General features: G+C 48.6%; 2 protein-coding genes across 2 annotated transcripts in view; both read right to left on the bottom strand.

Annotated features, from left to right (window-relative positions):
- The window catches only part of LOC109484343 (zeta-crystallin-like), a 13,911-nt gene extending 2,561 nt beyond the window's left edge, over window positions 1–11,350 (bottom strand). The window contains exons 1-5 of the mRNA XM_019787597.1: window positions 11,102–11,350; window positions 10,561–10,696; window positions 9,776–9,928; window positions 9,170–9,333; window positions 8,286–8,337 (exon numbers count right to left, since the gene is read on the bottom strand). Coding sequence (XP_019643156.1) covers window positions 8,286–8,337; window positions 9,170–9,333; window positions 9,776–9,928; window positions 10,561–10,680 — 489 coding nt within the window. The 5' untranslated portion in view covers window positions 10,681–10,696; window positions 11,102–11,350. The remainder of the gene's footprint in view (window positions 1–8,285; window positions 8,338–9,169; window positions 9,334–9,775; window positions 9,929–10,560; window positions 10,697–11,101) is intronic.
- LOC109484537 (histone acetyltransferase p300-like) lies at window positions 1,851–3,283 on the bottom strand. The gene is made up of 2 exons (XM_019787855.1): window positions 2,312–3,283; window positions 1,851–2,278 (listed from the first exon to the last, which is right to left on the bottom strand). Exons 1-2 carry the CDS (start codon window positions 3,257–3,259, stop codon window positions 1,859–1,861), a joined length of 1,368 nt encoding a protein of 455 aa, XP_019643414.1. The 5' UTR covers window positions 3,260–3,283; the 3' UTR covers window positions 1,851–1,858.
- Window positions 11,351–12,100: the final 750 nt, after the last annotated feature.

Raw genomic sequence — 12,100 nt, 5'->3', positions numbered from 1 at the left:
AACTACTAACCTAACCGGTGCGGGAACAGACGTCGGGAAAACAGAGAGCAGCAAAGCGCAGAAGGGACGATTTCGGGCGCGTCCCGCTATTAAATAGTGCGCACGGAAGGGCGGAGCAATATTTGCATGGCGGAGGCGTGGTCAGGCTTTGACCAATGACGCGTCTGGGTCACGTGCTCTCACCACGTGACCCCCAGACCGTATAACGCAGTGATTGGCCTGTTACACCATCCCCCGCCACACGTAATGATGCTCCCGCATCATTTACTAACTAACTAACTAACTAACTAACTAACTAACTAACTAACTTGACTTCGGAATTTCGAAATTGTACAGGGGGTGACTTCACTTACAAACTAAATAGCTAACTAATTAACTGAGCAATCCGAAACTGAACAGGAGTTAGAGAAGCAAACTAACTGACGTGGTTTAAGGGAAACCTCGCGAGTTCAGTGAACCAAACTTTAAAACAGGTATCCGGAAAAAAAAATCATAAGAGCAATAAACCTACATGTAATACAATACTAAATAACCGTAGCCTAACACATCTCTGCAAGGCCAACCCTATTATTGTCGTTCGCTAAAGAACGTAACATAACATATCGCAATCATCAATAAACATAACAATACAGCATAAATAAACAATACACATATTCAAAATCCAGCACCAGTAAAAACCATAAACGATACACATATTCATAATACAGTATAAGTAACGCCATACAGTCAATACATAATCAAATACAATCTAACCAAAGCAATACATAATCAAATACAGTCTAACCAAGCAATACATAATCAAATACAGTCTAACCAAACAATAATCAATACACATAAGCAAATACAGTATAGCCAAAGCAACAATCAATACACATCTCAAATACAGTATAATCAAAGCAACAATCAATACACATCTCAAATACAGTATAATCAAAGCAACAATCAATACACATCTCAAATACAGTATAATCAAAGCAATAATCAAATAGAAACCATAGTACAGCAACCAAGGGAACAAGTTCCAATTATCAATCAAAACAGGCCTGACAGGCATCCAAATTTACCGAATTCCAGGATCGTCGACGATCATTTCAAAACCAAAACAAATCAATCAAGTGTACTTAGCACAGACAGACCATTTCTAACCCGGTCGAGCCAGTTGGAGCGTTTTGCTCAGGATCCCGCTTTATTTTGTGGCGGGTCCATAACGACAGGACGTGGAGGGGACTAGGAGAGCAACACGTTCGGAAGGGACTACGTGACCCAACGAGGAGAAGAACGAGGCGACCTCACTACCTAACTCCCAGGGAACTTGGCCTTAAAACGGGCTACGAGTCCAGCCTGCTGATTTCGAGACCACCTGTTATCGTTGAAGGGGATGAAACTCCCGCATCATATACAAACACACATAAAACTGAAACAATTTAAATGGGAAAAAAAAACTTTTCCGATCGTTGTACATTGGTACGGAGGTCCAGTCGACGGAAATGGTGAGTGAATGTAACCCCGATATAAGAGATTGGCAGCGTGATGCTGCGGTACACGTCAAGGGGACGAGAAACTTACCCTGTGTTCAATGAGAGACTTACTTGAACGATTGGCGGCCCTCACGGAGGAGTGCTAGTCGCCCGCGCTCCCCCGTGGTAAGCCAACCGGCAAAGACCCCTAGGCTCACAGAGAACCGACCGGTAGGCATTTCTCCACATGTCGAACAAGATAAGTTGGGGATGGCAGAGGTTTCTCGTTGTGAAATTTGACGCGACAAAAGAAGAGGGGTACTATAGGAACTTCACCGATACACGTCATTTGAACCTCAGACGACAGGAAAAATATATATATATATATAAATATAGAGAATTTACGATTTAGGTGGGCGACTGAATGCCCTAACTAGGGACGACATCAGGCGTGTTACCCGGTTCTTTCTTTTTGGCGTGGATTCGTGAGCCAAGGACTTCAAGGGAGGGGGCGAGGGGTCTAACTCGAGCGATTCCCCCCGGGGACACGGCCTATCCGAAGGGTGGCACTGGCCAGTCAGCCCCACATCCTGGGAAACAACCTTTGTTACCTGGCATACATTGGGGTGGAAATGGTCTGTTTCACTTTCGCTATCGCTAGAGGGAACAGAGTCTGGTATAGAAATGTAGTTGTTTAAGTGTTCTGGTCGGCGGCGTCGACGATTTTGTCGTTGCGGCAATGGCGGCCTGGTAGCCGCAGCTGTGGACTGTACCGGATTCTGTGCCAGGACAGGAACGTCAGCCGTCGGCGCAGTTGACAGGACAGGAACGTCGGCCGTCGGCGCAGTTGACAGGACAGGAACGTCGGCCGTCGGCGCAGTTGACAGGACAGGATCGTCGGCCGTCGGCGCAGTTGACAGGACAGGATCGTCGGCCGTCGGCGCAGTTGACAGGACAGGATTGTCGGCTGTCGGCGCAGGGGACAGGGCGGGAGCGACTGGTGCCTGAACCGGTGTCGTTCGGGCCGGGCCCGTTAGTCGGTTCGTCCTAGTTGACGTCGACTCGGAGGCGGGTGGACCTGGAAAGGAAGAGGAAGAGGGTCCCGAGGACTGAAGTCCTTGCGGGGTTATCGGTCCTGCCTCGGAGTGGACGTTGTCGTCGCTCGAGTCACTTGGAGGGGTGTCGCTGTCACTGTCTTGGCTGTGGGTGGAGGGTTGATTATTTCGACGCCTTTGGCGCGCCGGTCGCGGAGCATCATGCCCCGGGTCATAATCTGGGTCCAGTTGCTGTGGAGTAAACGGTTTAAGGTTCTCAAAGTGGATCACCTTAACTTCTCGCCGGCCGCGGGTGTTTTGCACTTTGTAGGCCTGGTCTCCTACCCGTTCCAGGACCCGATACGGGCCATTGTATTTCCTGGCCAGTTTCCGGGCGAGACCTTGGCCTACTGCCTTGTTTAAGATCAAAACAAGGTCACCCGCGGCGTACGGCTCACCATGTACTCTCCTATCAAACAATTCTTTCTGTCGACACTGGTTTTGGGAAGTGTGTTGCTGCACCTGGTGGAAGATGGCGGGGAGGGAGTCGTTTAATTTGGTTACGAAACTGGGGATGGTGGTGTCAGGGAAGGGAATACCAGTCAGTAAGTGGACTGGTAGTCGGGCTTCGCGCCCATGCATCAAGAAAAATGGCGAAAACTTCGTAGTAGCATGGCAGCTTGTATTGTACGCGAAACGTACGGCGGGAAGGTGGACGTCCCAGTCCCGCTGATGGCTGGCGACGTAAGAACGGAGTATGTTAACCATTGTCCTGTTAAACCTTTCGACCAACCCGTCTGACTGCGGATGGTATGGCGTGGTCCGTGTTTTGGCGATTTTGAGGTACTCACATAAGCGTTTGATCAAGTTAGAATCGAAGTTTTTCCCTGATCAGTGTGCAGGGACGCTGGGGGGCCATGGCGACACACCCACTCAGAATAAAATTTGGCGGCCACCGACTCTGCTGTTTCGTTCACTAGAGGAAAGACGTCTACATATTTCGTGAAATAGTCGGAGGCCACAAGGATGTACTTGTGGCCATTAGCAGACTTGTGTAGAGGTCCGACAATGTCCATTGCCACCCTCTCGTTGGGGTAGCCAGTTATGCTGGGGCACAAGGGAGCCCGGGGGTGCCGTTGCCCCCCCTTCGACCTCTGGCATACTAAACAGCCTGTTATAAAAGACTTTGACCTCCGAAGTCAGCCCTGGCCTGTAAAACGCAAGTCTAATCCGTTCCACCGTTTTGTCAATCCCCAAATGGCCACAGAGCGGGTCCGTGTGGGCCATTCGAAGAACTGTGGGGACAAGGGCCCGAGGGACTAGTAGCTGCAGTCGCGGTTCGGGGTTTTGGGGATTGATTAGCTGTCGATACAGAACCCCGTCTCGAAAAACCAGACTGTCCCAGTCCCCATACAGGGAACGTTGGTCGCGCGTCAAGGCCTGCCAGCCGGCGGGCACAGGTTTAACGTTCTGGGACTTGTCAGTAACGAGTTGTCCCAGGAGGGGGTCGTCGCGCTGTTTCGCGGCCAAGTCCAACGGGGAACACAGTGGGATCGGGTGGGAGGCAGTGTCAGACCTAACGTTATTAATCAGGGGGCCAGTGACGCGCGGCGGGTCGTCAGACAAGTCAAGGGCGTTGTCATCTGCGCCGCATTGATGGCAGGGGTGGCGGCTGAGCGCATCGGCGTTGCCGTGGCTCGTGCCGGCCCTGTGCTCTACCGTAAAATCGTACGGGCTGAGCCGGATTATCCACCGGGCCGACTGCCCGGTGGGGTTCTTATTCCGTAACAGATAACGTACGGCTATATTGTCCGTGCGAAGGCGAAAGGGGTGGAGCCCGTGCAGGTAACAGTCGTGTTTGGTGACAAACTCCACCACGGCCAGCATCTCCCGGCGGTGTGTGCAGTACCGCTGTTCAGCTGGCGTGAGTGCTCTGCTATAGTACAATATTGCCCGTTCTTTACCGTCTTGGACCTGACTCAGGACGCCCCCGATTCCCGTGTCCGAAGCATCGGTATCTACAACAAAAGGAGATCGAAGTTCGGATAGGCCAGGACCGGAGAGGTGACCAGGGCCTTCTTAAGGGCGTCGAATGCCGTCTGGCAATCAGAGGACCAAACAAAACGGGCGCCTTTCCGAGTCAGAACCGTCAACGGCCGGGCGAGTTGGGCAAACCCGCGGACAAACCGACGATAGTAGTTCGCGAGGCCTAAGAAACGCTGAATGTCGCGAACCGAACGCGGGGTGGGCCAGTTATCGATGGCGTCTGTCTTCGAGGAGTCTGTACTGACTCCGTTACCGGAGATTATATGGCCCAGGAACTCGACCCGGCGTTGGAGGAAACGACATTTCTCGGGGTTTAGTTTCAGACGCGCCTCACGGTACCGCTGGAAGACGGCCCGCAGATTGTGAAGATGGGCCGTGACGTCATCGTCAGAATGTACGATATTGTCGTCAAGATATGCTAAACAACACTGTGGTTGCAAGCCGCGCAATACAGATTCCATCAGTCGGGCAAAGGACGACGGCGCGTTGCAAAGACCGAACGGTAAGGCCGTATACTGATACGTTCCGAAAGGACTGGTGAACGCGGTTTTTTCAACAGACGCGGGGTCGACCGGGATTTGGTGGTATCCCGACCTCATATCTAGGGTGGAGAACAATTTTGAGCCTGAAAGGGCATCAAGGGTATCGTCAATACGGGGGAGAGGCCAGGAGCATTTCTTCGTCACCGAGTTAAGGGCCCTATAGTCGACACACATCCTGGTGTCTCCGTTCTTCTTCTTAACCAGTACGATGGGGGCCCCCCAAGGAGAATTTGAAGGCTCAATAAACCCCAGTGACGTCAGTTTATCTAGCTCCTGACGAATCAGCTCCTTAGCCTGGGGAGTCTCGCCGGGGTAACGGGTCAGAGCGAACAGGTCTGCGCGGTAGTGGGAAGGGTTGTCGGGGCGGCTGTACATTTCTCGCATGAAATCTAAAATCAGGTCACAATCCCCCTCCCTTATATTAGGCGGTGCTGTGTTGTACGTTTGGAGGGCACCGCCCGTAAGGTGTCGAAGGAGGACAGTTTTGCACAGATCGTTGTCCCACTCTCCGTAGGACCTGTCCGTGTTCAGGTGAGTTTCGAATTCCTCCCACGTGACATCATGAGAGGTGCCGTCGAACCGGCACGGCAGTTTGGGCAGCGGCCCGTGGCGAGGGTTGCGAGGCCGAGGGACTGCGTCCTCGAACTGACCAGAAACTGCCCTGGGTATGTAACGCGGACGGGTGCGCTGGGGAGAGGGGTCGCGATTTGGGGGCGGGGTGGGTTGCCTCACCGGGGAGGACACGGCTCCCCCCGGCGCGACTGGATGGCCTCGCCCGCGGCCTCTAGCGCGGCCACGGCCGCGACCATTAGCACGCAGACCATGGTTAAAAGTAATAACATCGTTATCAGGGACAGTACGAGTGCCGGAGCTAGAGCCAGAGTTAGAGGCAGCGTCAGATCCAGACATAGTGAGAAACGGAGGGGGAACAGGGACAGTGGGACCAGAGGTGGGGGAAAAATAAAAATTAATGGGGTTGTGAAAAAGGTGCGGCTGGGGGAAAGTTGCAAAGGTCAGACAGGGAACAGACGGTGAAACGACAGACTAGGAGACACAAAGGTGATGAGAACACGCTAATGAATACAGGAGGGGAGGTGAGAAGTCAGGGAACAGAAGGTGCGGTCGGAACCAGCTGGAAATCAGAGGGTCGCAGAGAGGTGTTAAAAGGAAGGACAAGCGCCAAAAGGACACAGCCGCGCGTGCACGTGGGAGGGGAGGGGGGCAAGGTAGCGATGGAGACGCGGTCAAAATGCGTTGAACAAAGTTTCAATAAAACAATGGTGGGTAACTGGTTTGAGTGTAGGCAGGCCACGACAGGCGCCAAGTGCCGAACGAGGTAGGTATGTTATTTATGCGCGCGGTATGGTAGCGGGAGAAGGCGACCGTACAAGGCGCCAAAGGGGAAGATTCGGGGAGGGTGTTACACGAGGGGCGAGAACAGGGCCAAAAGGTTACTGCACGAATGGGCAATCGACGCGAGTGGAAAAGGGCCAATGATGAGACAATGTGACAATTTGGGTCTGACCCTAACAGTCAGACACGGCCGAGTACAAGGGGTGAAAACAAAACAAAACCGCAAAGGGGAAATTTTGATTAGAATACAACACAGCGTCAACAATGCAAAAACAACATGTACTAATTTGGAAAAAAAAAACACGTCAAGGTGGAATGCAACAGAGAGTCGGCGACACAAAGCGACGCCGAGATTGGTGTGGCGCCGGGAAAGACGATGCCGACGGTTCACAGGTAAGTGGTGGCCGAATGGAAATTTGGCTAGGACGACGGCCGTCTGACTTACAAGAAAGTGAGAACTAAAAACAGAGGATTTTTGGTGAATTACAAAGGTTTCACAGGTAAGTGTCGGCCGAATGGAAAAGTAGCACTAACAATGGAACGCCGAGCTGTCTGACTGACAAGGAGGTGCTAACAAAAACAGAAGTTTTACGGCGATTTACAAAGGTTGGGAATAGCCAGGTGAATAGCCAGGCGAGTACAAAATTTGGAAGCGTACAAAATTTGGAAGCTTCTGGAGCCAATTGTAACTACGAATCAGAGAATAGAAAAAAAAATCAAGGTTCTGCGGGCCAAAACAACAGCACAGATAAAATTATAGGCGGTGCTGGGGAATCACAACACACAGCGAAAGGAGCAAAGTAGCAATTAATCGGAACAGAACGAAAGAGGCAGTTTGAATTTGCGACACGTGGTGACGCTTAGTCGAGGGTCGAAACACAAGCGAAAAAAAAAAAAATTGTACAGAGAACCAAACTAAATTTTGGTCAGATGTGGGTCAGATATAACTTTTGCAGCAAGGTCGGGCCGGGCAAGGGGACAATTTTACAAAGGCCAGGTGCAACAACACAGCTTCAAAATACAATTCGTTTACACCGTGAGCAAAAGTTACAAGAACAAAATGGATTCTATGAAAAGTACAATTCTATATACCGCAGTAGGCAAAGGTCACAGCGCAAATATAATTCCGTGTGGGAACCATGTAACAAACGGTCTTTCTGCGTGGGTAGGATTTGGACTAACTTACGACTACAGTTACGATTACAGTTACGATTACAGTTACGATTACGGTTACAATCCTTAGACTCTCACTCTAAGGCACAAGTTACTAGACTCTCACTCTAAGTAACACCAAAGCCAGGTCGATTTATATTTGATGTGACTTTATTGACTAACTGCGGTATAACAATATACAAAGCAATGGAACATATAATGGAGCGACGGATACAAAGTTAACCAAGTACTAAAGTGAGCAAGAATAACGAAAGTAAATACCTGTACAGCAGATGGGAAGCGTGGAAACTACTTAACTAAACTACTAACCTAACCGGTGCGGGAACAGACGTCGGGAAAACAGAGAGCAGCAAAGCGCAGAAGACCGATTTCGGCCGCGTCCCGCTATTAAATAGTGCGCACGGAAGGGCGGAGCAATATTTGCATGGCGGAGGCGTGGTCAGGCTTTGACCAATGACGCGTCTGGGTCACGTGCTCTCACCACGTGACCCCAGACCGTATAACGCAGTGATTGGCCTGTTACAATAGAACTGGTCCTCCAGACAAGGATGGGACAAGGAGATCAGATGAGAACAGGTCTCTAAATGTTGCACATACCCCATATTCATGTAGCCCATCATAACAGTGATCCACTCTAAGGGAAATGTGACCTGCCCCTTGAAGTACCATACTTGACTCACCCCTCCACTTGCTCCGTGGATCAACACAGTCTCTCCAGGCTTCCCATGGGTCCTGTAAAATACAAGCTCCAGTTAGTTCAGAGTGATGACAGAGCTACAGGATTATCAACAAATTTTACAGACAGGATTAGGCCACACCGACTTAATTTTATGGATGACATCCGCGCGCGCATTGATTTTCGCCTGTCGCCCTCAAAAAAAAAAAAAAAGATCACATCCACCGAGGCTCTGGCCTTGCTCTAGGCCTGGGTAGTCCATGCTAGTCAGCGACAAAACGGAGCCGAGCACCCAAGCTATCGAATTCGAAGCTCCACGACTCAAGAACTCAGTACATAAGTATAGTATCGATTCATAAATGCCACAAAAAGCCAGCATGTGCCGGCTTGTCGCCAATGATACGTCAGTATGTACTGTCGGGAATTCACAATACCAGCTTTGTATTCCTGTGGTTCAGTAGCATTTTTATTTTTGGCCGGAATTTTTTTTATTCGCCCGCGCGCACTAGTTTGGTGGTCTTCAGAGGATGTCATCCATAAAATTAAATCGGTGTGGCAGCAAATTTTGAAAATTAAATTTTACTGTGCTCTCAGGCACTCTGAAGGTTAGATCCTTTGAATATGTGGTCCAGAAGTTGTATTTCCAAATGTAGCAATTATAGCAATCACTGTGCATGTAGTTAGTAGTAAGTTGTGTTCTACAGCACCCCACAGTGTTGTGAAGGGTTTAGTGACACCTACATGTGTAGCTCACCACGAGTCAGGTACAAGTATCAAATCCTTTAACATAGAAAACCTATTTGTCCAAGAGTAGAATGGATGAATGTACAAATGTACATCAAACTGCTGTATGTACAGTAACCCAGGATTATGCACTGCTACTGTTACCTGTGAAACAGTGCCCTGTACGCTGTCAGGTACGGTGTCCCCATGGCGGCACCCTGCTGAAATGACAGCCGGTCTGCCAGTCTGAAGGTGGAGTCTTCTTCAGCCACGGTGTACTCCGCGTACGCACCCGTCACACATCTACTGGTGTACACTCTGTCTCCCTTCTGTACTAAAAGTGTGTGATCATGAGGAATTGTTCATTGACTGAATCATTACTACTACCGGGGTGACTACATGTACTGATTTCATTCTTTCACTCACTCGTTCTGGAGGAATCTTTTTTCAAAGATTTGGTGCACCATGTTTCGTCCAATATTTGTCATCTTGCTTTCTTAGGATTAAAAAAAAAATCTCAGCATGGACCTATGCTACATTGGATTCAGTGTGGTCTTTCTAGAGACTACTGAAGATATGACAACCTGCAGTACTTATCTATTCCCGTAGATGTCTCTGCTACACTGACCTTAAACTTGCCAACTTGCCTTAGTCGCTTCTTCACTCAACATCTACCACTACCCCAGCATGTTCACTGTGCGGTGTAAGGGCATGAGGGCTTGGTACACTGCAATACCAATATATTCCAGTAGGTGTCACTGCTGCACTGACCTTAAACTTGGTAGCCTCTTTCCCCACATCCTCCACCACCCCAGCAATGTCCCCCCCGGGTGTCCATGGCAGGGGGGGTTTGATGTTGTGGGTACCGCTTCGAATGTAGGTTTCCACTGGGTTCACCCCAACTGCTGACACTTTAATTAGAACCTGGGGAAGGTTGAAAGAAGGGAACAAATTGTTGTGAGCAAACAATACATGTAGATACCAGCCCCCAACACAACTTCATGGCAATATGTCCACCTTTGTGTGTGTGTGTGTGTGTCTCTACATGTGTTTAAGTATGTATGTATGCATGTGTTTGTGTTTGGATATGCATAATACTTTAGTGTGTGTATATGTGTATGAATGCATGTGTGTGTGTGTGTGTGTGTGTACCATGTAAAAACATGTACATGTACTTGTGTATTTATGTGTGTACACACACGGGTGTATACAGTGTGCATACTACAATTGTACAAATTACTTTCATTTAGACCAAAAGCATTTCTTATTAACAAACAAACAAACAGATAAACTCACCTGTTTGCCTTGTGCCTGAGGAATGGCCACCTCCTCAACTTTGAGCACCTCCGGCCCGCCAAACTCTCTCACCACGACTGCCCATAAACAAATACACAATAAACAAACAAACAAACAAACAAACAATCTCACCTGTTTGGCCTGTGCCTGAGAAATGACCACCTCCTCGACTTTGAGCACCTCCGGCCCGCAGAACTCTCTCACCACGACTGCCCATAAACAAAGACACAATAAACAAACAAACAAACAGAAAATCTCACCTGTTTGCCTTGTGCCTGAGGAATGGCCACCTCCTCGACTTTGAGCACCTCCGGCCCGCCGAACTCTCTCACCACGACGGCCCGCATGGCTCCTGCTGTGGCTCGCAGGGAAGCAGACATCAGCTGTTAGCGGGGCCTAGGGATACCAGAGTTAGCAACAAGCAGCTACTCAGGCTTTGATAGAAACTTTATTGACACAACAAAAGTACATTGAATTTTGTAAGGCCCTTAACTACATGCAAACATACAGAAACGTGTGTATAACAAAATTGACCTACTTTACAAAACAATACTTGGACTATATTGACAACCTTATGGTTTCTCTGTTGCGGGGTGTATGGGCTAAAGCAGTAGGGGGAAGGTCAAAATACCAGGGCTCATAAAAACACAAATATGCAGAGCTTATACCTCATACAATTATAAGACCTCAAATTCGCAAATACAGTCTGGCTATAACAATAGTACAGCTACATGTAAAGTTACCTAGACGTTTTGTACTTTGAATCCATAGGAACTTAAAGAATCACTACAGTGCCCTCACCTGTTGTGTACCTGTCTTGTTCCAAAGTTTCCACGTCTTCACACCTGGCCCCGCCCCCTTCGCACGTTCCTACGTCACTCACGTCGCTTCCCTCGCCCGAAACTACGAACAGTACCGACAGGACGGCGTTACAGACGCGTAACACAAAACCGGCACGCATACAGGCAACGAAAGTTGGCAAAAGGCTCCAAAAATCACGAAATTCGTGAGAGTAAACTTGTACGTGTGGTGTGGGTTGTTGACCCACGAGTGAACTATGGCCCTTTGACACCTGGGCAAATAAAGCGCCATCTGTCGAAGTTATATTGAACAGTACAAATTTCACTATGGGAATAGAGCTTGTGCCATCCGATTTGCTACGCGCTCCTTACACCCGCTTGGCGAAAAAAAAAAATCCCAGAAATATAGACAAGTCATTGCTTGTGGATACAATGGCACGCAGTCGCCAGTTATTTTTTTTTTCTCGGGTTTTGTAGGAAATTGAAGAGCCGGGTTGGGGTTTAGCGCAAAGTAGCGAGGTTAAGAAGTACAAAAGGGTAAATTCATGTCTTACCTTCAAGTGCTTTTTCAAGGTCTTCAAATGGTACCGGAGTTGTAAAATAAACCGTGCCAGTAGAATATGAAGATATAAGTGGCATTGTCCAGGTCAGAGGTGAATAGGTCACGAAAAGGTCACAGGTCCTGATTACCCCACTAGTAAATTCCGTCACCGTAGATCTTTTTGAAATAATTAAATCATACGAGGGTGTAACAACATTCTATATGTAGATTTTAAAAAATAGTGACTGGTCTTTAAAAAAAACCAAACACCTTCGTCATCATTTCATAAATATTCTGACTTTCTGATAAACATGCATTTAATCACAATGCACTATCTAAATACATGTACTTGTACATAAATAAAATAAATACATGGTCTTATTTCTTCACAAGACGTTCTTACAGAACTTTGAGCTTCTGGACTGAACACAGTATCATTTCTTCAAATGACATACTTTT

Source organism: Branchiostoma belcheri, unplaced genomic scaffold, assembly GCF_001625305.1.
Source record: "Branchiostoma belcheri isolate BF01 breed outbred unplaced genomic scaffold, Haploidv18h27 scaffold7, whole genome shotgun sequence".
Taxonomy (NCBI): domain Eukaryota; kingdom Metazoa; phylum Chordata; class Leptocardii; order Amphioxiformes; family Branchiostomatidae; genus Branchiostoma; species Branchiostoma belcheri.
Note: the sequence above shows the minus strand (reverse complement) of the source record. Positions and strands in the feature narration are given on the sequence as shown.

Coding starts and splice junctions, on each gene's coding strand:
- LOC109484537 (XM_019787855.1), bottom strand. CDS start 3,259: ATGGTTAACATACTCCGTTCTTACGTCGCCAGCCATCAGCGGGACTGG. Junction 2,279..2,311: donor CGACGGCCGACGTTCCTGTC/CTGTCAACTGCG, acceptor GACGTTCCTGTC/CTGTCAACTGCGCCGACGGC.